The sequence below is a fragment of the Typopeltis vanoorti genome, chromosome 9 (genome assembly GCF_054136105.1).
Source record: "Typopeltis vanoorti isolate ZY-2024b chromosome 9, IOZ_Tvanoo_1.0, whole genome shotgun sequence".
In the NCBI taxonomy this organism is placed as follows: Eukaryota; Metazoa; Arthropoda; class Arachnida; order Uropygi; family Thelyphonidae; genus Typopeltis; species Typopeltis vanoorti.
Genome location: NC_143557.1, coordinates 1,992,817 through 2,019,664, shown reverse-complemented (window position 1 = coordinate 2,019,664; position 26,848 = coordinate 1,992,817). Strand labels below are relative to the sequence as shown.

General features: G+C 34.4%; 1 protein-coding gene across 9 annotated transcripts in view; it reads left to right on the top strand.

The window, feature by feature from the left end:
* Window positions 1–26,848, top strand: part of LOC150102845 (nuclear distribution protein nudE-like 1-B) — a 303,402-nt gene that overhangs the window by 142,702 nt on the left and 133,852 nt on the right. For all 9 annotated transcript variants that reach the window (XM_090398534.1, XM_090398535.1, XM_090398533.1 and 6 more), the window contains one exon: window positions 19,421–19,569. In XM_090398534.1, coding sequence (XP_090254660.1) covers window positions 19,421–19,569 — 149 coding nt within the window. The remainder of the gene's footprint in view (window positions 1–19,420; window positions 19,570–26,848) is intronic.

Below are 26,848 nucleotides of genomic sequence, written 5' to 3'. Positions count from 1 at the left end.
ATTCATCATCATCATCATCATCATCAAATTCCTGCCATGTACCCTCAAGGGGTGTACAGGATATGATAGTACTACATGAAAAAAATTACATCATTATTAATTTCCTATCTACAATTTTCCTCCAAATCAGTCTGTTACTTGTCAACACTCCAACATTATCAGATATTATATTTCTATCGTCTAAAGCACTTTGTACCGTATCAATCCACCTATATCTTGGTCTTCCTCTGGGTCGTTTTGCTGCCAACCTGGCAGAGAACACTTGTTTTGCTAATCTTTTTTCGCCCATTCTGTTTAAGTGACCATACCACCCGAGATTAGCTCTGCTAACGCATTCCTGGATGCTGACAATGTCAAGTTCTTTCCTAATATCCTCGTTTTTAATATGATACTGCCATTGATGCCATCTGTTCACGCCTATAATCTTTCTCAGGACTCTCATATCTGTGGTCTCTAGTCTTTGGTCAAGTGTTTTACTTCTGATCCATAAGTTAAAACTGGTTTGAACACTGTCTTGTATACAGCTAATTTAGTGTTCCGACTAATTTCTCTCTTATTCCATATGAATTTATTCAATTGACTTCCCACCATACCAGCTTTGCTGATTCTGTTGTCTATTTCTATATTTAATATACCATCTTCAGTAAAAATCGTGCCTAAATAGCTGAAATGTTTTACTTGTTCCACAGGTTCTCCATTCACAACACAGTTGACATTTTCAATGATTCTGCCTATTTTCATTGTCTTTGTCTTTTTATTGCTGACCTTCATACCATATATATTACAACAGCTGTTCAATTTAGTCAGAGAATCTTGCAGACTTGTAGCGGATTTACTTAGAAGTATAACATCATCCGCATAAAGCAAAGAGCTGACATTAACATCTCCAATTTTGATATCATGTTTAATACCACTTTCCTTCATAATGTGATCCATATAGATAATGAATAAGAGAGGATAATGTACATCCTTGTCTCACACCAGATTTAACATTAAACCTTCTTCCTGTACTTCCTTCAATTCTAACTGCTGACTTACAATTCAAATAAAGACTAAGTATTGCTTGATATAATGCCCCATTGACACCATATAACTGCAGCGTATTGAATAGCTTCTCTCTTGGCACCTTGTCATATGCCTTTTCCAAATCGACAAAACTTAAATACAGATCTTTGTTATATTCCCATGCTTTCTCGACTATTTGTCGTAAAGTGAAGATCTGATCCTGACAGCCTCTATTTGGCCTGAATCCAGCTTGTTCTTCACCAAGCTTTTCTTCCACAATTGTTCTCAACCGTTTCTCAAGTATACATGCATAGATCTTGCCAGGAACACTCAGTAGGGAAATACCTCTGTAATTCTCACATTCAGTTTTATTTCCCTTTTTATATATGGGTACTATGAGAGCTCTACTCCAATCATCGAGAATTCGTCCCTCTGTCCAGGCTTTCTGAACTATGCAGTGCAGCCACTGTAAAACTTTTATACCACCATACTTCAGCATTTCTGGTCGAATATCATCTACTCCTGCTGCCTTTCCACATTTCAAGCCTTTGATGGCTTTTTCTACTTCAAGTATGGATATGTATTCCTGACTTCATGCCTGGTCAGTGTTTTTTACCACTGTGCTGTCATCACTGCTTGTTTCATTTAGCAGTCTTTTACTATTTTACTATTTATAAGTATTAATTACTAGGAATGGGAATTGGTATCACTTGAGACTGACGTCATAGTCCTCGAGAGTTTCGAGAATTCCCCGAGATCACAACTATATTTGATGCACAGGCCTATTTTCTTTTACAACATAAAATATTAAATACTTGAGTCATGCTCTTCAGGCAAAAACCATTATTAAGAAAAATAAATATAGATTTTTGCCTTCGATTTGAATTTGCTCAATTTTCCCAATTTATTTCTTTCAAACATCAAAATTATGTCTCTTTCATAAAAGATCTTCTTTGTAACCGATACTGTTGTGTTCAAGATCCCAATTTTTGTCTTCTTCCGTGTACGGATGGGTGTGCATCAAAGCGAATATCTGAAGCTCTCAAGATTGGCTTGCAATGCAAGAAATTGGGCTGGTCTCACGAGTATCGAGAGACTCCAGTTCTATTTCTCTCACTATTAACACGTTCGCTGCCAACTAAGAGTATACTTGTAGTTCGTATATGAGCTTCACAAGCCAACTACGAGTATACTCATATGTCGATTTACCGACCTCCTATGCCAAACACGAGTTATCCCTTAGTATAATTACTTTAATTTGGACCCTTGGATTCTGAATAAAGCGGAGAGCATGTCTGGGGGGCTTGGTAGAAGAGAAATAATTTCAACTAAAATATAGTATATTGTGTATATGCCTCATATGCCAACTACGAGTATACTCGTTTGTCGATTACCAACCTCGTATGCCAAGCGCGAGTTAATCCATAGTATAACATCATAATTTGTAAATCAATTTTAAACTCGGCTTTCCTCAATATTTTGTAAAGCATATAAATTGGTTTGTTCTACTAAAATTGTGAGAAAATCTTCAGAAAAGTTCAACTAACCTTTTGATACTGAAATTTCCAGTGTCAATTTTAAAACCTGCAGTTTCAACAAAGTCAAATTGTGGGGCTCTTCTTCTGAATTTTCCCAATAAGTTGATGTTGATGTATTTGGCTGGTTGCTAACTTCATCTTCAAAAGTTTCTTCATCATCGGAGTCACCGCTAGAGTCATCTGTAGGATCATCTTCAGAATCGAAACCAAATATTTCATGAAATTCATCATCGCTCATATTAGCATAAGCTTCTACTTCTATATCAGTAAGTTTTCTTTTACTGGCCATGGCGAAATTGAAGGTTCTTAGAGACTAGAAACTAAAACTGAACTAGACGCAATAAACACTGGCGTCATCACATGTAATATATAGATGGAAGTGATACGAGATTATTCGTAGTTGGCGTATGAAACAAAATTCGATCTGATGAGCCGGATACGAGATTACTCGTAGTGACCTTGAAGATGGGAGTGATACGAGATTACTCGTAGTTGGCGTATGAAACAAAATTCTGTCTGATAAGCCGGCTACGAGATTACTCGTAGTGACCTTGAAGACGCGAAAAGCGCTTAGCGTGCGGGAACAAACTATGACTGAGTAGCGTGGCAGTGAATGTGTTAATTAAAAAATGTCTTAAATTATTTTTCCATTCTTGCTTATTATTTAGCCATGTCAATTCACAACATTAATTAGCCGGGTGCTCAGTAAATCCAGCCAGGTGGTTTGCCCATTCAAAAGGTTCTGGGGAGAACATAGATTAGATATGTAATCTATTTGGCCTTGTTATAGAACTTTCTCTTTTCCCTCCCCAGACAAACCCAAAAGGTCCAAATCAAAGCGTATATTCTCCTTTGCCAGGTACATAACCATGTTTGAAGCCATTCATATTTTTATCACATTTGCATACCATAATTGAACTTTCACATATTTTTCCCCATTCTGCCCTTGATGATCTAGTTTCCTTGATTCTGCTATTAGGTCTCATACCAATAAGTAATTTTTCCAGGCTCCTGATGCCATATTAATTCAATTTAGGCCCTCTTATACAAGTCTTTTCTGCCATCAAACACACTCCACACATCTAAAAACTCACATCTATTTCTTCTACACAGCCTGAGCATGGAATCATTTGTTATCATTGCTCTCTTTCTTATCTAGGTACTGTCATATCTGGGTAGCAAACCTACAATTTTTACTCTCTTACATTTCTTTCTCACTTCTTTCAACAGACCTTTCATATTCTCTATTACTATATTTGTTGCTACTTAAATTACTAGTTCCTACAAGAACCACCATCTCTCTTCTTTTCTCTTTTTCTGGTATCATCTTGTATATTTTAGTATGCTGGGCAGTTCCATCATTGCTTTGAAATTGTGGATAAGTGACAGTTTTTTATAACAAACAAATATATATATATATATATATATATATAGTTTGACTTTTTCCCCTAAATGTAATGGTCAAATACTTCTTAGCCATTTCTTCATGGTAAGATATTTATTGAAGGAGCAGAATTCCTTTCCTCAACCCTTTCATGAATGCCATAATGGAATAAAACTTAAAAATAGGCTGAAAATCTTAACTTACTAATATTAAAAATATCGTTTCCTGATATGTTGTTACATAGAGTTTACAGATCCTATCATAGCATAACATGATTATGTGTTATCACTAGATTCTTATTAAAAAGTAGCATTCCAAATTAATCTCTTATTTGTTAAGTCTGTGATGTTATCAGATCGTATGTTTTGTTCTTCTAAAGCACTATTTGCTGCATCAGTCTGGACTGATGCAGCAACTGCCATCTTAGAGTATTTCTACTTGAACATTCTTGGGTGCTAATGGTGTCAAGTTCATAATGTAATGTTTAACTGGTAATTAACTTAAGGAATGTACAACGCATAAAACGGATATTAATTAAAGGAAACTTTAATGAATATCTTCAGTATTTTCAATAATGCCATCTTCAGGAACATACAAATATGGTATGTGCACGCAGGCACTAACAAAAGCAAATGAGGAAGAAGACAAGAAACTAATATTGTTCCTAAAGTCCTAATGGTGCCCCCTAGTGGGTTAATTCGGTATTCTTGGTCATTGGGCTGAAGTTCTCATGATGTAATTTTCCCAAATTTGGTGTAGTCTCATGCACCCAAATTTGTTGAGGTTTGGAATGTTTTTTTAGAGCTGCTGATGATTCCATGAATAATCTTTCGTACTTGAACTTGCTGCAGTGTATTATTTTAGTTTTCTTCCAATGAATTCTATGGCGGGTATCTATGGCATGGTCTACAAGCCCAGAGTGACTGTACTGGTGAAACCGGATGTAGTCTTTGTGTTCTAAAATCCTGATATTCGCTGTCCTGCCTGTTTGGCCAAAGTAAGATAATTTACAGCTGCAGGGGACCTAGTATACTTTGGCCAAACAGGCAGGACAGTGAATATCAGGATTTCAAAATATTGAAGGTATTAATTAAAGTTTCCTTTAATTAATATCCGTTTTTATGCTTTGTAAATTCCTTAAGTTAATTACCAGTTATGTATGACCACCGTATAAGCCTTGCTACAAAAATAATGTAATATTAATTTTCTTAAATAATACAGTTATAAAGAAAGATGTCAAGTTCCTTTCTAATATCTTCATTAATGACATGATTCTCCCATTGATGCCATTTATTCACTCCCAATTTTTCTCAGAAAGAATTTATAAATAATTGTTTCTCAGAAACAATTATTTATATCACTTGATAAAATTTTTCATTAAATGTGAAAGGTGTGGGGAGAACAAGGGATCATCCATTGAAGAAGTTAAGTTTGTGTGCTATTCACAAAGGAATGAAAGCTTGATTTTTCTCTGATAGGACTGTGAGTGAGTGGAACAGTGTGCTTGTTGAAGTGGTGAGTACATCTGGTGTGAATGAGTTTAAGAGAGGGTATGGCATCTGGTGTGGGTGATATGGCCTCCCTTGAGTCCTTAACACCCTGGAAGTCTAATAATAATAATACTTTGGCAGTGCTGGTGTGGTACTGTGATATGATGCTGGAATGGTTCTTGTTGCATTCTAGTGTATAAAATTCATTTTTTGTTTTTCATTTTTTCTAATTTATAATTTCATTCATAATTTCTGAAATGAATGCTGATCACCGTTGTTAAATTGTGAATGAAGATATTTTGGAATTATAACTCTTCATTCACATTTAACATAATCTCCCATAACTTAAGCAAGACTTGTAAATATTATTTGATGTTAATCTCTTGCTTGTAAATTAATATTCATATAATTACTTTGAGTTTATTTATTCCTGTATTAATATTATAAGAAGCTATGTGTGTGTGTGTGTGTGTGTGTGTATATATATATATATAGTAAGGATTTGTGTTCATCATATTTAAATGTATATTATATGAATTGTAAAATATCCTTTTATTTCTTTTCTGTATGTAAGGTGTAATTTTATGTAATTCTTCTGATTGAATTTGATTGACTGTTGTCAAGGAAACGGAGTTAATTTTAGATAGTGCGTGCGTGGAGTGTGAGCTATGGTATTCGAAGGGAGAAGGAGTTGATATGAGCTGGCTAGAACCAGATTTTGGCAGGAAGAATGAAGGTATTTTATTGGAAAATGAAAGTAAAGAGAAAGAGAGGGAGAAGCATTCAGGACAGCAAAGAATAAAGTAATGGGCGGCAGTAAGGGGATTTGGGAAATGCCATAAGTAGATTAACAGAGGACCGGCAAATTAATAGGCAATTCGGAATATTTCTATGGAATTCTAAAATTATGAGAATTCCAATTGTTATGAGGAAGAATAGTGCAAAGCTGAATTTAATGCATAGAAGATAATAAGGAATAAGTAGATTACCTAAATCGAGTGCGTCATGACTTGTGAAGCTCTATGTTTAATATTTCAGTTATTATAGTGAAGATTTCTTTTGAAGTGTTACTTCAAAGTAATAGTTAACTACAGTTTTAAGTGTGCCTATAGTGAATCCAATGTGAAAAGGGTGTAACCCGGTAAGAGAAGTCCTTTTTTTTATACCTCAGCATGAAGAAATAAGAGTTAGCTCCACCTGATATATCTTAACGTTAACTGTGGCTCTACTAAAAATAGCCGAAGTTTCGAGCTTTAAAGTGTTTCCCCCTTAAAATGATAACTGCCTCATAATAAATTAAGTGTTTGTTGACTAAGAGAAAATTAGAGAATTCTACTTTAAGAATAATTACTGTAAGATTCTGTAACATTGAACTGTGTGAACCACTTTCAATTATTCGGAAGAATATAGAATTGACAGCTGAATGTGTGATGCCTAATGTTTTATATTTGTTATGAGTATTTGAACTAAACTGATTTGCATTATCTTGTTTTCAAAATTATACTTAAATGTACATGTTCTATAACCCTGTATTAAATGTTTATTTTATTGAATTCAATTTGTTGTTTGCCTGATTTTTCTTCATTGCACCGCTCATAAAAAATATCGGACATTGCAGAAGCCTTAATGACAATATTAACCTCAGCGTGTAGAAAAGTGAGATCAAAAGTTAGTTGATGATTGAATCCTCTATATTATATAGACTATTCTGAATATAGAGTGGTGCAGGATAATATAAATTTCTTTATATTCGGATCAGTATCAATCAACATCTAACAAACAAAATGGCGGACTCAAAACCAGGATGTACGACACAACACCGTGTAACACTAGTGTATAAAAATGTAACACATTTAGCATATTATATATATTTCTTCATGCTGAGGTATAAAAAAAAGGACTTCTCTTACCGGGTTACACATTGGATTCACTATAGGCACACTTAAAACTGTAGCAGTTTTAACGTGTAACACTAGTGTATAAAAATGTAACACATTTAGCATATTATATATATTTCTTCATGCTGAGGTATAAAAAAAAGGACTTCTCTTACCGGGTTACACATTGGATTCACTATAGGCACACTTAAAACTGTAGTTAACTATTACTTTGAAGTAACACTTCAAAAGAAATCTTCACTATAATAACTGAAATATTAAACATAGAGCTTCACAAGTCATGACGCATTCGATTTAGGTAATCTACTTATTCCTTATTATCTTCTATGCATTAAATTCAGCTTTGCACTATTCTTCCTCAAAACAATTGGAATTCGTCATAATTTTAGAATTCCATAGAAATATTCCGAATTGCCTATTAATTTGCCAGTCCTCTGTTAATCTACTTATGGCATTTCCCAAATCCCCTTACTGCCGCCCATTACTTTACTCTTTGTTGTCCTGAATGCTTCTCCCTCTCTTTCTCTTTACTTTCATTTTCCAATAAAATACCTTCATTCTTCCCGCCAAAGTTAGCTCCACCTGATATATCTTAACGTTAACTGTGGTTCTACTAAAAATAGCCGAAGTTTCGAGCTTTAAAGTGTTTCCCCCTTGAAATGATAACTGCCTCATAATAAATTAAGTGTTTGTTGACTAAGAGAAAATTAGAGAATTCTACTTTAAGAATAATTACTGTAAGATTCTGTAACATTGAACTGTGTGAACCACTTTCAATTATTCGGAAGAATATAGAATTGACAGCTGAATGTGTGATGCCTAATGTTTTATATTTGTTATGAGTATTTGAACTAAACTGATTTGCATTATCTTGTTTTCAAAATTATACTTAAATGTACATGTTCTATAACCCTGTATTAAATGTTTATTTTATTGAATTCAATTTGTTGTTTGCCTGATTTTTCTTCATTGCACCGCTCATAAAAAATATCGGACATTGCAGAAGCCTTAATGACAATATTAATCTCGGCGTGTAGAAAAGTGAGATCAAAAGTTAGTTGATGATTGAATCCTCTATATTATATAGACTAATCTGAATATAGAGTGGTGCAGGATAATATAAATTTCTTTATATTCGGATCAGTATCAATCAACATCTAACAAACAAAATGGCGGACTCAAAGCCAGGATGTACGACACAACACCGTGTAACACTAGTGTATAAAAATGTAACACATTTAGCATATTATATATATATATAAAAGAATTATATATAGGACAGCAAAACTTATTTAATTTCTCATACTTTTTGGAGACATTAGAATAGTAATTAACTTAATAATCAGTTTGCAATGAAAATACTCAACAAACTAGTTCTTTCAAGTTTATAATATCTTTTCTGTGTATATTTATGGTGTCTCATTCATGTGGCTTTGGCACTGTCTGAATATTTAACTCTCATCACTTGTTTACATTGTATTCTAGCTTTGTAGTAAACTCTGCTTTGATTGTGTGTTCAGCATCACACATCAGAAAAGAAATTGGAGAAATTGGAACTAGGACCCTGAAATTTGAGATTAAATATAGAACTCGATCATCATAATTAAAGAGGATAAAAGAAAATATTCTGAGTTTTAAAAATAATGAAGGAATTGAGAACAGAGATTTTGTAAATAGAAGGATGTTTAGAATTTAAAAAATTCTTTAATATTTGGGAGGGAAAAAATATGACAAAGTCTACAAATTGAACCATGGTCATTTCTTAGCTTGGGAAAGTAATGTAATGTAAACATATCTACTTAAATAAGGAGATTAGAAAAAAGAGACTATGGAATCAAATGACTGGAAAGAGAAATCAGTTTTAAAAGTGGAATTATTTCTCTTTCTTTTGGTCTTTGTCTTTATCCTATTGACACTAAATTTTACTTTAAGTAAACATATTTATCTTCTATGATCTCATCCTGTACATTCATATCGTGTCTAATTCTTTGTCTAAATCTTCCAAAGTTTTCATTGTGAACACCCTTTTTTGTTCTTAGAAAACTGATCTCATTCCTTCATTATATTGAATTCACTTTGTTGTTTATTTTATTTTTAATTTACAACCGTCGATTTTATATTTAATATTTAATTTCATACTCCTAGCTCCAGTTTCTACATTCAATTTCTGCATACTATCAATCCCCTTCTTATTTGAAGAAATGCCACAGAAAATTGAACATTACATAACAATGCCCCATTGCAGAAACGTTTCTATGAGGTAAGTCACATCTTAGGTGAAGTATTTTTATTAATTTTTTTTTTTTTTTTTTTTTATGTGGCTTGCACCCATGGAAGATTTTTATAAACCTATAGTACATTTGCTGTGGGTTAGCTAACGATTTTTTTTTAAATTATTTTTATTTATTTTTTTTTACATAGTCTGAAAACTTTGCTTTAGACCAGACATGGAACTCTTTCAGGCCACTTCGTCTTATCTTACTTAATCTTTCATTCAGTTTCATTTCTACTTTTTTATCTTATAGAATAGCATTATTTAAAAAAAAAAAGAGAGAGAGAGAGAGATAGAGATACTTAATGGATTATCACTGAGAACTGACTAATATGATAATAAATAGCATTCTGCATCATTGGTAATGTGTTGCTGTTTGGTTTTTTGCATTGCACTACTGCATTTCCTGTGATATTCTCCATGTTCATGTTATAGGGAAGATCATCATCATCAAATTCCTGATATGTAAACTCAAGAGGTGTACAGGATATGATAGTACTACATGAAAAACACATTATTATTAACATCATATCTATAATTTTACTCCAAATCAATCTGTTACCTGTCAAGACTCCAACCTTCTAAGGCACTTTCTACTGTATTAGCCCACCTGTCTCTCGGTCTTCCTCTGGATCTTTTTCCTGCCAACCTTGCAGAGAACACTTGTTTTGCTAATATTTCCTCTCCTATTCTGTTTAATTGAGCATACCACCTGAGATTAGCTCTGCTAATGCATTCTGGATGCTGACAATGTCAAGTTCTTTCCTAATATCTTCATTTTTAATATGATATTGCCACTGATGCAATCTGATCATGCCCCTAATCTTTCTCAGGACTCTCATATCTGCGGTCTCTAGTCTTTGGTCAAGTGTTTTACTTCTGACCCAGCTCTCAGATCCATAAGTTAAAATTGGCTTGAATACTGTCTTGTATACAGCTAATTTAGTGTCTTGGCTAATGTCTTTCTTATTCCATATAAATTTATTCAGTTGACCTCTTCCATACCAGCTTTGTTGATTCTGTTGTCTATTTCCATATTTAATTTACCATCTTCACTAAAAATCATGCCTAAGTAGCTGAAATGTTTTACTTGTTCTATAGGTTCTCCATTCACAATGCAGTTGATATTTTGTATGCCTCTACCTATTTTCATTGTCTTTGTCTTATTATTATTATTATTATTATTCAGGCCTCCATGGAGTCAAAAGACTCATCATGGGAGGTCCTTCCTAAGAACATAAAGATAAAGTCTGTCAAGACTCATTGAGGGTTCGTCTCCCCCCCCCCCCTAGGAAACACAAAGTCTATCATACCACACCTTAAACTCATTGACCATTCTCGCTCTCACCACTCCATCAGGCAATGCATTCCACAGTTCAACCACCCTCCATGCAAAGAAACCACTCCTCACCATCTTGCTCACAGTGTCCTTTCGTAACTTCCAGGGAAGGTCAGATATTGCTGACCTTCATACTAAATCTGTTACAACAGTTATTCAGTTTAGTCAGAGAATCTTGCACACTTATACTGGATTTATTCAGTACAACATCATCTGCATAAAGTAAAGAGCTGAGATTAACATATCTGATTTCTATATCAGGTTTAATACCATTTTCCTAAATAACAGAGGGGATAATGTACATCCTTGTTTGACACCATATTTAACATTAAACTATCCTCCTGTACTTCCTTCAATTCTAACTGCTGACTTGCAACTCAATGAAAGACTAAGTGTTGCTTGATATAATAACCCATTGACACCATATAACTGTAGCATTTTGAATAGCTTCTCTCTTGGCACCTTGTCATATGCCTTTTCCAGATCAACAAAACTTAAATACAGAACTTTGTTGTATTCCCATGATTAATCATGTATTTGTCATAAATTTAAAATCTGATTTTGATAGCCTCTATTTCGCCTGAATCCAGCTTGTTCTTCACCAAGCTTTCCTTCCACAATCCTTCTCAGCCATCTCTCAAGTATACTTGCATAAATCTTACCAGGAACACTCAGTAGGAAAATACCTCTGTAATTCTCAAATTGTTTTATTTCTCTTTTTATGTATGGGTACTATGAGAGCTCTACTTGAATCATCTGGAATTCGTCCTTCTGTCAAGGCATTCTGAACTATGCAGTGCTGCAACTGTAAGACTTTTATACTACCTTTCCTCCATTTCTGATCTTTTTCAATAACCTCTAGAATATCTTGCCACCTTCTTGACAATTATTTTCTATCTTCTTACCAAAGTCTTCCCATGACTTTTGTGTAGCTAGTTTTTTACACAGTGTTTAGCTTTTTTACAATTGTCTGTATATTCTCTAAGAGCACAAGCTGACTTATTTACCAGGAACTTTTAATATTCTTCCTTCTCTGTTTCTATAACTTCCCGTGTCCACCATGCAGTTCTGATTTTTCTATCCTTGCAGACAACCTTACCACATTCCTCTCTGGCTGAATCAATCAGTGTTTTCTTCAGGGCTTGCCACTGAATCTCCAAGGTTTGGTTGCTGTTCTCAAACTTTTTCATTTTTTCTTGAATAATGTTTGTGTATTTTGGTCTACAGTTCACATCTGAAAGCTACTCAACTTTTATTTGCTTTAAAACTTTCCTACATGTTCTTCTATTCAATATGAAATTCAGTTTTTCCTGATCAAGACTAAATGGTGATCACTTCAAATTTAAATGCTCTTTACTCTCTAGTGTCCTGCACCAGAGAGAAAACATCACTACTAGCAATAACATTGTCGATGAGACATTTCTAATTTCTTGCTTCTTCTCTCCATATGAATTTGTGCACATTTTTATGTTGGAACATTATGCTAGTAATAACCAGTCCATGTCCTGAGTAGAAATCCAACAGGTATTTGCCATTATTATTAGCTTTGCTCTTTTCTCCAAATTTTCCCATAATATTTTTGTATGGCAGACCATCATTCCCTACTCTGCTATTTAGATACCCAACAAGGACAAACTTTTCCTTTTTCATTGTGTCAGTTGTTTTCTTTAAAGCCTCATAAAAGTCCTCCACTTCTACCTTAGTAGCACCTTCTGTGGGACCATAGGCACAAATAAGTGTCATTGTCCAGTTCCCCATTCTGATATTTGCCCATATCACTCTACTTGATATTGCTTGCCATTCAAGAAGATTAGCCTCGTATTTTGTGTTCAGTATTATACCTACACCTTCTTTTCCCTGATTGTCATTGCCTGAATGTAACATTTTGTATTTATGTTCACTCTGGTTCCTTGGTGAAAATAACGGGTGCCTTGTTTATCCGAACCGATGCCTCAGCCAGCGTGAAATTCTGTTATGTACCATCATTTTATATTGTGGTTTAAACAAGCAAATAAGAATACAATTTGGTCGGCTAAATCCCAATTTGCCAGCCAATCCTTGTTCGTTCATTATTCAGGTAGATTCCTAACAGGGTGCACCAAAAGAAGGTCGCATTTTGCATTAGGGTAGAAACACTGGGCGGTTTTCCGTATTCTTTTAAAAGTTATGTAGAGACCTCCTCTCAGTAATACAGCTCGCCCTTAAGCATCCTGTTATAGGGAAGAAGGCAATATAAGTATCCATTCACACTAATGTATAACAGCAGTACTTTTACTTTCTTTAATTTTGTAAAACATTTAGCATGTAAGCTTTTTTTTTTTTCATGAAAGGTTTTTGAAACCATAGCACATTATTATGTGCTATGGTTTCAAAATGTGTGTGTGTGCGTGCATGCCTGCTATAGCTGAAAACAGAAAGGTTAAAAAGTCTGATATAAGATTGTAGGAAAATGATTTTTTACATTTCTAAGTTAATAAATCAGATATAAATGCAGTGCTAGAAATGTAACAAGAATGTCATTTTGGTTTATGTATTATGATTTTTTTTTTTTCTGACTTACTAAACTAATTTATAATGAGATATTGCTCATATCACTACACTAAGTAAATTTTCCAAACTTTCTTTTAAAGACAGAGTATTCTGCTATTTTATTAGTGCTATTATTATGTGGCACCTTCATGAATAATTTGGAGTAATATACTGTGTGATGCATACTGATGCAGAATTGTTATCAGTACAAAACTTTTGTTGCACTTCTGCATGTATTTCAGATTACCACAGGCAGGGCTCAAGAAATCCACTCACCACAGGCTAGTAAACAGAGACAAGTGGCGAGTGAATTTTCAGGCTCATTCTAAATGCATTCATTTTTTTTTTTTTTTCTTAAAACATCTTATTTGCTGTTCAAGTTATCTGATCGCAGGTATATGATCTCCTTTAAAGTTCGGTATTTTTCTTTCTATGTAAAAGACTGTTTTTTTGTAGTAATTATAAACTCAACGTGACATGCCTCCCTCACCCCAGCAGTTGTTCTATCGTCATTTTTGTAACATAACAATTGATAACCTATAAGCATTTTTCTTTCTATATGAAAAACAATATCTGCTTTTGAGTTCAGAAAATCTCATTTCTCTCACAGTAATATTATATTTAGTCCACTTATGCTCCACTATGTGACACACTTCTGATTTTCATTTCAGTTATGAAGCAGTAAAAATGAGCTGCCATTATCCATTATTGATATGCTCTCTTGCAAAGAGAAGTCAAAGATAGGATCATGTGACTGAGTGCATTGTAAAAAGTTCACTCTACAGCCAGTGCTACCTACTTTCTTGTGTTCATGAATTTTATTATTTGTCCTCCTTTTTAAATTATTGTTCATGGATAATTTATATAAATTCACCTTTTATTTCTATATAATTTAATAAACTTAAATGACTGTATTATTACTGTTTTGCCTTTTTTTTTTTTTTTTTTTTAACATCACCTGTAACTATTTATATAAAGTAGACCAATACCTTAAGCAAATAAACTTTTTATTTTTTTCTGTCTAGTAGACTTAAGTTGTATTTCTGGAGTGCTGACCATGGACATGGATACTACGTGAATTGTTCTTAACATTGCATTTATTAGCTAACAAATTTTTAATAGCATTATAGCATCACTTAACAATGTGAAAGTGATTTCTCTCAGTTCAGATTAAAAACAAACATGGGAATACCTGAGATAGTCACTGACAAGGATCAGAAAATTGACAGTAATATTATTCAATTGTTGCTTCTAAACATTGTGAGCTAATAATCCCATTGCATCATTGTTTCAGCATTTCAGCTTAGTACAAAGGACAGAACTGTGTTTGACAGGCTTTGATAGGAAATGTATAAATTCTTGTGTGAATTCTTGATAGTCTGTTAACGTGACCAATCTATTTATAACTAACTGCTTTTGCAGTGTTTTCTGAATTTTAAAATTCAAATGTGAATGTTTTCATTAAATTACACATTCTCTCATTTTGGTATACTTTACTGCAAAGTAGTATTATTATTCAAGATAATTTATCTTATTATTCCAGTAAATATTATATGTTATTCGAATATTTTTTCCAGGATTATTAACATTATTTTTACTGATAGAAATATATCTAAGGCTAGAATACTCTAACATTCATTAGAGTATCAAAGAAGCTATTTTATTTCTGAGTAATCTAGAATGGTTTAATATGGAATTACTCAAATGACATTAAAAAATAAATAAGAAAGGTAGCTCACTTAATCTTTGTTACATTAAATGTTGCTGGTTTTCATCAGCAGTAACAAGTGTTTGAAGGTTAAAAAGGAAAAGCGAGGAGGAAAAAGAAGAGATGGGTGTGTGAAGAGTTATAAAGAAAAACACAAGAGTGGAGTTGTTGGCAGTGGGTGTAATCCTAATCTAAAGTAGACTATACGTCTTTTGTCTGTAACATGTAACATGCTTAGTACAGAGAGGACAGTAGCAAGGACACAGAGGTATAGACATGGGTTAAAATGGGGGGGGGGGGGTCTCTGCCCTGCATGGCAAGAAAATAAAAATGTCTGCAACCTTATAACAAAGAGGTCAGCTACTGTTTCCTCTCAAAATTTGTAGTATGAATATTAGTATCAGCATTATTTCCAAACCTCCATAGTCCAGAGCTCATCACAGGAAGTCAGATACAGACTACAATACTATCATACCTTGCCTTGAACATTCATTGTTGAAGTACTCACTATCCACTGTGGTAATGCATTCCACTCATTCACCACCTGGCAAGCAAAAAATTTATTTTTCACCTTTTTACCCACATGTCCTACGGTTTCCAGGAATGACCTCTTGTTTCTGCATCACCCATTATCCTATGCAATAATTCCTCTGTATTTGTTGGTATGCTCCTTTCACCATCTTCTACATCAAAATCATATCACCCCTCCTCCTCTTATTTGCCAAGCTCTGAAGACGACATTCGCACAGTCTCTCCTCATACTTAATATTCCAGAGTCCTGAAGACTTGGTTATTTACAGCCTAAGTTGACGAAATCTGCGCATAGAAATCCAAATGAGACCTAATCCCCTGAACGTCAGTTCCCTATCCACCAAGATGCCTGGATTCCTTGCTTACTCTACCTCCTGAAGCAAAGTTTCTCCAGTGTGATAAACCTCATTTCATCTTCTCTGGCCAAAGTGCATAACTATATACTTAGCAACATTGAAATGACATCCCCAATTCTTCAGCCCAGAGCATCACATTCAGTTCCTGTGAGTAATGCGAAGAGGAAAAACGAAAAGAAAAGTTAATCAGTTAATCACACAATTAATCAGTGTCGGTGGAACTACGTTCCACCGACACTGATTAATTGTGTGCTGACTAACTGTATCAAGGCCACAAACTCTGCACCCTTATTCCTAATACTCCTTGCATTAGTATAAGCACAGTAGTGTTCCCTTTTCCTTCCCAAAATCCCTTATCCCATCATTCAAGTAATTTGTCTGTTGGTTCAATTGAGAGTATTATCTTACTCTCATGGTCCCACCATCTAGTTTTCATTTCCATCTCCTCCTCTCATTAACACTCTACCAAGTTTCACGTTACCACTTTCACTCAAATGCAGACCATCTGTAGCAAACATCTCTCTCTCTCTCTCTCACCTTCAAATTTAAAGCATACATTCACAAACTCAAGTCCTCTCTTCCTGCACGTTCTAGCTATCATGCTATTTGTGATTACTGTTCCTTTCCTCAGAAATTACACACAATTTTGTGTATTTCCATACCTTGATAATACACACAATGCTTCCTCTCATGCTCTTTCGATTCACTCTCTTTAGCAGCACTTGCAAATCATGTGCTACCTCATTTATTCTTCCTCACTGGTCTTTTGTTCCAGCCACCACAGTCAACTCCTCTGCATATCTTCTCTTCTCCACAGCCTCAGTCATTCTTCCTATTGTTTCTCCTCTCAGACATACTTTTGACACCTCCTCCACTTTCATATCCTTCAATGTAGACTCCATACAGTATTATACTACATTCCATCATTCCACTGCAATTATTCATCACTGCCTCATCTGCCACCTACCTTCTTACACCTCCAGAATCTTCTCTAAATGAATGTCCTATCTCACTCTGCATTCTCCTTAATTCATTTTTCAATCTTACCAATTCTTTTCTAATATCCTCCCTTTTGTTAGTATCTTTCATGCTATCTTTTTTATCATGCTTATTTGCTCTTCTACCATCTTTCGCATCTTTCTCTGTTTTCAAACACTCTGCCCTCCTGACCTTGCCATATTCATATTGCTCATGTCATTTATTCTACCATCGATTCTTTTATTCAATAATACTCTTTCCTCCATTTCTAAGTTTTTTCAATAGCCTGCAGAACATTTTGCCACCTTTCTGATATTTAACTTCTGTGAGAAGCCTGCAGTATTAAGACCACATTTTAAGATGAATAACAAGCTTAATAAAAATAAACAATTAAAACTCTATGAGTTATTAAACTCATTATTTACCTTAAAATGTGGTCTCAATACTGGAGGCTTCCCAGAACTGCTAAGTCACAAAAACTTACATTTTCATCTAGAAGATCACAGTGAGTGGCTACGTTCTAAGTTACACAGCTAGAAAAATTATGGATCAAACATAAGATCTTCATCAACCGATTAATGTTCCTTGGTATATAGAAAACCTACCACAATGGGAAGATTTTTAATTGGCACTTCACATTATCATCCAATACAAAAGATAAGCACGATTAAAACATTATGAGAAAGAGTATACAATATATCCAGCATGTTGATTAAAAGAAATGAACTGTACTTCGATAAAACATCGCACTCAAATGTGCGATGATTTAAGATTATCAACAAAATTCATGTTGGAAGTTTAATGGCATATTTTCAGGACTGGGAAAGGATTAAAACTAATATTAATGCTTCCAATATTTCGTCTCAGTCACTGAGACATTTTCAGGATTTACAAATAACGTTTGTAACAACACACTCAAATACAATACTAAGTGAAACACATGGGTGACTAAGTTAAGTGACTCTAAGGGCACACCACCTAGATAGGACTTTAGTCACCCATGTGTTTCACTTAGTATTATATGGTATTTGAGTGTGTTGTTACAAAAGTTATTTGTAATCCCTGAAGATGTCTCAGTGACCGAGATGAAATATTGGAAGCATTAAAATTAGTTTTAATCCTTTCCCAGTGAAGAAGATATTCCATTAAACCTCCAACATGATGTCCTCACAGCACTTAATCCTCAACACATGGATCAACAAAATTCTTAATTCACCTCCTGCAGCTCCTTTACTTAGACAAGATTTTAAGAATGCAGTCATTCTACTGTACATCAAAAATGTTAGTGACAAAATGCTACATTGCTCTGCAAGTACAACATCAAAGTGGCTTTTTTTACCTTTGCATAAAATCTCGAGATTCTTACATCCACTGAAACCTTTACATCATCCCATGAAAAAACCAAGCATTTATGAGATTCGTTGCTGTTGTGGCTTGCACTATGTAAGCCAGAAGAGTTTGGCATTCCAAACAATTACCACAGGCCATCAATTAGTGTGGCAACAAACAAAAATGCCTTATACTGATAATTGTTTTACAAGAAAGTTCAAGGAAGCTATGCAAATGTTTAGGATCCCCACAGTGTAACAAAAATTAAAGCTTAATTTTACACCAAGTTTGGTCTGTTTTCATTAAAAATCTAACTGCCACAGACCGAAGATACAACATACATGATGCCACAGAACGTGACAGCAGCAATAACTAGCAGTGTTCCAACATGCATACAGTAAAGAATTTAACTTTTTGATTTTGATTACTTATTTTTATGTACCAGTTGTGAAGTTCTGAAAACATCTAATATGTGTAATTAAATGTTTTGTCTTTTATTGTTCCTTGTGTAGTATACTCCTGACGATGTGTCACACAACTTATGAAATTTGTAGGGTTATAATTGTTTATTATTAAACTTTTTATTTACCTTAAAATGTGGTCTCATTACTGGAAGCTTCCCACAGAAACTTTAGTTACACGTTAAACGTTAGTAGTTAATATTGTATAACAGGGTAGTTGCCTGCATCATCATCATGCAAAATTAGAGGTGTTAGAGCCAAGCTTCATCCCCCCCCCCCACACACACACAGGTATTTTTGTAGGATTGTTGTACTGCTGCCTGCTATTCGAATTAGCAGCATTTTTTCTTGACAAAAATGACTATTAGTATGTGCATTAAAAAAAAAAAAAAAAAAAAAGCATGTCATGCAGCCCCAAATTGAAAGTCATGAAATTTATGTTTGTTGTCAGTTTAATGATCTTTACTTAATTGCCTTATGTGTGTAAATGAATCATTAGTTTAAATATATTTGTTTAAGCTGAAACAACTGTTATGAAGTCAACTGTAATTAGAAATAGAATTTTAAATATTTATGTATATTATTGAAATACGTTTATGTAGGAAAAACTAGAAAAAAGTCAGCAAGAAAATTATCATCAGATAGCTGACTTACAGGAAGAGTTGACGCATATAAAAACAGGAAAAGACGATTTAATACAGTATGTTAGAGAACTAGAACAAGCTAATGATGATCTAGAAAGGGCAAAAAGGTATGTTTATGTTTTTGCTTTTTAATATGTGTTAAAAGAAAAATACAATAACATGGTTGCCTCTCAATATAATTATGATGCTGTGAAATCTGTACCAAAGCATTGCAGTTCCAGAACTGTTTTGAATGAAATTCTCTGTGGCAATTCTTCCACTATAATAGATTATTCCTTTAGTCCTGGTGGCTTTGACTATATATTGAGAATTCATTATGTTGCTTTTATAGAAAATATGTTCTGGATTTAATTAAATTCACATTAAGTGTATGAGGTGTGGACAAAAATTATTTTCACTGCCTTTGGTAAGCCAGGTTGGTTAGTAGTATACGTATGTTATGAAGTGTCTGAACAAGTCACTTGCACAGCATTCAAGTATAGCATCACTGACTTATTACAGAAGTCATTGAAATGACATTCAACCTACTATAACTCTGATTTCAATTTTAATATTATTAATTCAACACTTATTTCACAGAAGAATATTTGACAGGATATGAGTTTTAAAATTCAGACCATTGAATCCAATTGATAAAATAATTAGAACACTAAAAGTAGCCAAAAAATAAAAAAAATTGATAAATAAATAAAAGCTAAAATATATCCTATCACTTTCTTCTCCTCCTGAAAACAACTCTATAGGTTTACATCATTCATTCATGTGATCCCATTTACAATATAGTTGTTTCTTATTCTGATAATTGCACTTTTCGACTAAAGTGATGTTGGGGGGGGGGGTACTATAAAGAGGCCTATCATCCACCCGATTTTAAATATTTCTCAACTGATTTATAAGTTTGTGTGTGTGTGTGTGTATATATATATATATATATGCAGGGTGGTTCAAAATTCTACGTACAAACATTGAGGGGAGATAGAGAACATCAAATTCGACCATATTCACATAAGAAAGCATGACCAGAAATGCCACCGGAAGGTGCTAACAGGGACACAAAGATACAGAAATAACACAAGGCAGTAAGTAATGTAAAAAACTTTATTCGGCATAACTGAACAGTTCAATAGTATTGAACTGTTCAGTTCAATACTATTGAACTGAACAGTTGATATTGAATTATAGTTGGATACATGGTTGGATCATGAGACCATCAGCCCAACAGCCAAGTCAACCCAATGTAGCCTGCTAGGATGCACCTTTAGGACTCTAGGAACTACGTTAGTTTCTCTCTTTTGCCTCATTGTTAGTGCCTGCATGAACGTGTCATAGTTTTATGTTCCCATGAAGATGCCGATGTGACATTGCCGAAATATGGGAAGTATTGATTAAAGTTTCTTTTAATTAATATTCTAGTATACATTGTAATTTCCCGAGATAATTTAACACATTCGCTGCCAACTACGAGTATACTCATATGTTGATTTACCGACCTCCTATGCCAAACACAAGTTATCCCTTTGTATAATTACCTTAATTTGGACCCTTGGATTCTGAATAAAGCAGAGAGCATGTCTGGGGGGCTTGGTAGAAGGGAAATAATTTCAACTAAAATATAGTATATTGTGTATGTGCCTCAGATGCCAACTACAAGTATACTCGTAGTTCGTATATGAGCTTCACAATCCATCTACGAGTATACTCATATGTCGATTACCAACCTCCTATGCCAAGTGTGAGTTAATCCGTAGTATAACATGTAATTTGTAAATCAATTTAAAACTAGTAAAATCAGTAAAAATAAAAACCAATCAATGAAATAAAAAAGTACTCAGTAAAATAAAAAAAACAATTTATTCAAATTAAGAATGGTACATTTTAAAACAATTTTCCACGCACAATGGTGGTTTTTTCTGGCAAACAGGATAATAACGTGTTTCGCATCTACGTTTGTTTCTTGTACAGACATGGCATGGCTTTGTCGGTTGATTCTTTGTTTCTGTTGGTGGTAAAATTTCCAAATAATGAAAATCCCGATTCCTCCTGATATTCTCTGATGCTGTAAGTTCATCCATTCCAACAAAAATTGAAATAAATTGATCTCTAAATTTGAATGCAGACATTGCATTTCCAGTAATCATGTTATAAAATTTATGCGCATTTTGAATGTATACCTCAAAAATGCGTATTGCCAATTTCTTTGGCCATCTAATTGTCTTTCGTAAGGTGGAACAGTATGAAAGCATTTGATCAGAAAGATCAGTGCCTGACATACCCAAATTATAATCCCTAACGATATTCGGTTTTAACTGAAATTTACCATTCCGATTTTGCGCTTCAACCATTTAAATTTGTGCATATTTGAAATGGAAAGGACTTCCCTCTTATCCTTCCATTTGCTGACTACAACAGGACCTCGTCTTTGCCAGACAAATTCCCCTTTCTTTAGTTTCTTCTGAATAACATCTGGTGGATTGTTTTTCCTATTATTTCTCAGCGTTCTACACACATACGTTTTGCTGTTGGTAAGCGATTCTGTTAGAGCTACAGAATTATAAAAATTGTTCATATGCAATACTTAACCCCTGTTTAAATATTCTTCCATCAAGTGGAATACAACATCATATGCGTGACCCATTTTCGCTAAAGAGGATTCAGATTTTCCTGTATAAATTTTTATTTTTATCACCAATCCATTTGATTCTCACAGTTCATAGAATTTCACGCCATATTTATGTTTTTTATTTTTTATGTATTGCCGAAATGCCAGTCTACCATGCCACAACACCATTGACTCATCAATACATAAGTTTCTGTCTGGTGTGTAGCAATTTCGCATTACACTATTAAAATGATCTAGGACTGGTCTTAATTTGTGCAATTTATCATTAGCTGCTTGAGAATTATCTGCGAAATGCAAATGATGCAATAAAATTTGAAATTGATTTCGGCTCATTTTAGAGCACCAAAATGGCAAATTGTAAAGTTGATATGTACTCCAATAATGCTCAATAGACGGTAAATTACAAGCACCCATATGAAGTAAAAGTCCAAGAAATAATTTCATTTCAGGTATGTCTGTTGCTTTCCAGTTAGAAATTCTTCGACTTTTTTTGAACTGTGCTCGGCTTTCCTCAATATTTTGTAAAGCATATAATTTGGTTTGTTCTACTAAAATTGTGAGAAAATCTTCAGAAAAGTTCAACTAACTTTTTGATACTGAAATTTCCAGTGTCAATTTTAAAACCTGCAGTTTCAACAAAGTCAAATTGTGGGGGCTCTTCTTCTGAATTTTCCCAATAAGTTGATGTTGATGTATTTGGCTGGTTGCTAACTTCATCTTCAAATGTTTCTTCATCATCGGAGTCACCGCTAGAGTCATCTGTATGATCATCTTCGGAATCGAAACCAAATATTTCATGAAATTCATCATTGCTCATATTAGCATAAGCTTCTACTTCTATATCAGTAAGTTTTCTTTTACTGGCCATGGCGAAATTGAAGGTTCTTAGAGACTAGAAACTAAAACTGAACTAGACGCAATAAACACTGGCATCAGCACATGAAATATATAGATGGAAGTGATACGAGATTACTCGTAGTTGGCGTATGAAACAAAATTCTATCTGATAAGCCGGCTACGAGATTACTCGTAGTAACCTTGAAGATGGGAGTGATACGAGATTACTCGTAGTGACTTGAAGACGTGAAAGCGCTTGGCATGCGGGAACAAACTATGACTGAGTAGCGTGGCAGCGAACATGTTAATAGTCATTGGTTTATTCTTGCTTCATATCTTTTAATTTTCTGTGCATTTGCTATAATTCTTTGTTTTAGCTCTTCGGTAACTTCAGCAATTGTCTTGATTGGGCAAATTATGTGTTGATCAGTTTGTTTTTGATGTTATTATTTTTCAGCTGTCCTTCTTTAAAATTCTTTAAGTTTGCTCAGATCAGCTCAAAGTTTGTTGACTTTTCGTTCCAACCGGATTTTCCACGGTGCAGATTGTTGTATTCTCAGCTCTTGCGGTTTGCAACCAAGCTTCACTGTAATGATATAGGCTGTGCTGTATAGGATCTGATTTGTTTCCTTTATACTGTTGGTTGTGATGGCTGTAATTACAGCATTTGCATCTAAGAGGAGCTGTTTTAGCTTGGAATTATGTAAAGCTTTTAATGGTGGTAGTCTTATATGGTCATTTATGGAGTTCATATGTTCCAATATTCCTGACTTCATTTAACACTGCACTTTTGTCAAAACATTCTGAGGTTTTTCCGGATCTACAAAACTGAAGTACAGATCTTTGTTATATTCCAATGATTTCTCAACTATCTGTCGTAAAGTGAAAATCTGATCCTGACAGCCTCTATTTGGCCTGAATCCAGCTTGTTCTTCACCAAGCTTCTCGTCGGCAATCCTTCTCAGCCATTTCTGAAGTATACTAGCATAAATCTTACCAGGAACACTCGGTAGGGAAATATCTCTGTAATTCTCACATTCAGTTTTATTTTCCTTTTTATATATGGGTACTATGAGAACTACTGCAATCATCTGGAATTCGTCCCTCTGTCCAGACCTTCTGAACTATGCACTGTAGCCACCGTAAGACTTTTATACCTCCATACTTGACCATTTCTGGTCGAATATCATCTACTCCTGCTACCTTTCCACATTTCAGGCTTTTGATGACATTTTCTACTTCAAGTATGGATATGTATTCCTGACTGCATGCCTGGTCAGAGTTTTTTTTTTTTATCACTGTGCTGTCATCACTGCTTGTTTCATTTAGCAATTTTTCAAAGTAATTACTCCATACTTCAAGGATATCTTTTTCTTCTGTGTTCATGTCACCTTTATCATCTCTCATTCCTTTTACAGCGCTCTTTCCTCCATTTCTGAGCTTCTTCAACAACCTCCAGAATATCTTGCCACTTTCTTGATATTTATTTTCTATGGTCTTACCAAAGTCCTCCCATGACTTTTGTTTAGCTAGTCTTACAGAGTGTTTAGCTTTCTTACATTTGTCTCTGTATTCACTAAGAGCACAAGCTGACTTATTTCCCAGGAACTTTTGATATGCTTTCTTTTTTTTCACTGCCTCTTTAACTTCCACCATGTAGTTCTGATTTTTCTATCCTTACAGACAACCTCACCACATGCCTCTCTGGCTGAATCAATCAATGTTTTCTTCAGGATTCGCTGCTGACTCTAATGTTTGGTTCCTGTTCTCAAACTCTTTCATTTTTTATTGAAAAATGTTTGTGTATTTTAGTCTTCGGTTTACATCTGAGATTTCTGCTCAACTTTTATTCACTTTAAACTTTCTTACATGTTGTTCTTTTCGATATGAAATTCAATTTTGTTTTGCTCAAGACTCAATTGTGATCACTTCCAATTTCAAATCCTCTATGCACTCTGGCATCCTGCACCAGGGAGAAAACATCACTATGGTTTAGGGCAGTAATTCCTATCTAAAAAAAAAAAAAATACATTATTTATTTTACTATGTTATAATTATGTATTGAGATTTGCAGTAATAATATATAATAAGATGCAGAGTATTTGCTATCCAAAAAATCTTGTTCTATGCATCTCTTAAAAGCATCTCATGCTTGTCAAAACTGAGTGTAAACAATGGAAAACATCAAATCACAAAATGCACCAGTTGATGAACAATAATGTGAAACATATTTTCTTATATTATATATCATGAGAAACTGACAGTTTTGACAAACATGAGATGTTCAAATGTTTGACAAATTCTTCTTGAGGTACTCATGTTTCATTGGAGATATTGCTATTATTACCATGTGACACCTCCAAGGAGTCCAAAGACTCATAGAGGGAGGACACCCATTCCACAGCTCTCTGTCTCCACCACTCAATCCACCAACTACAGCGAACTGCAACTACCATCAGCATCTACACCAATGCCATCTACTGGACACCACCATAGTATATTTTCACAGACAATCACAAACATCCATGCTAATAGCAGGTTTTGAACCCACAGCTTTTTGACTGGAGAGCAGATACACTAACCACTCGGTCAACCAGGTTGGCATGCCGACAGACATTAATCACTTTACTTGGCACTCATTTAATCATTGAATTTCCAAAAAAGCTGGAACTAATTTTGAATTAAAAAAAAAAAGTGCATATTCAGTATTATTGTTTTCCTGTCATGCCATCAAGGAAAGTAGAGGTTACTATAAGAGCACTGTATGATTAAGTTTTTTTTTTGTTTTTTTTATGTTGGGACCATATACGAGAGGTTGGCTGGTCAACCTATTGTACTTTAGTACCGTATATGGGTAGTTGGATGGGAAAGGAGAAACTTGTTGACATTAAAAGCCTGTATATTGTATTCCTTGGGAAATACATCAGGGGGAAGACTGTTCTACAGTTCAGCAGTAGCAGGGATGAAGGAGGAGGAAAAGAAACTTGTTCTGTGGGTTTCAAGGTGTTCTGTGAAGGGATGTTGGATGGTGGCTGTACGTGTTCCAATGGATTTTGTACAGAGTGGGGGGAATTATTGATGCTGTGTCAGATGAGCATTTTCCGTGAAAATATTTATAGAATATACAAATTGCAGAGACTAAATGTCTATGTGAAAGTGGGGGGAGTGAGTTGGTAAGAGATGTATCATTTATCAGTCTAATTGTTCTCCTCTGTATTGAGTCAAGCGTTTTAAGGGAGCTTTTAGGACCCCCACTCCAAATGTGAGAACAGTATTCGATAGCTGGGCAGATTTGTGATTTGTATGGTTACTAATGTATTATCAATACCACTTTTCCTCCAAATCAGTTAGTCTGTCACTTGCCAGCGCTACAAAATTTACTTGTCTCTTAGGATACTTCTGATTGTATCAGTCCACATAAATCTTGGTCTTCACCTGGGTCTTTTTCCAGCCATCTTGGGATCACGTGCCTGTTTTGCTAGCCCTTCCTCTCCCACGAATGGAAGAGGAAAGGTGTGAGGCCAAGCTCTCCTCAGACATTCTTGAATGCTAACAATGTCCTTCCCAATATCGTTGATCCAACATTTTATGTCTAACCCATAAGTCAAACCAGTTTTAAGTTAAAATTGGTTTTTGAACACTCTTAAACTGCTGGTTTGGTGTTTTGTCTAATTTTTCTCTTATTCCGTATAAATTTATTCAAATGACTCCCCACCAAACTGGTTTTGTTTATTCTGTTGTCTATTTCTGTATTTAATTTGCATCTTCACTAAAAACTGTGCATAAATAACTGAAATATTTTACTTGTTTCTAGGTTCTCCGTTGAAAATGCAGCTGATGCTTTCTTTACCCTGCCTATTTCATAATTTTGGTCCTTTTATTGCTGATTTTCATACCAAATTTGTTACTGCTGCTATGTAGTTTACTTA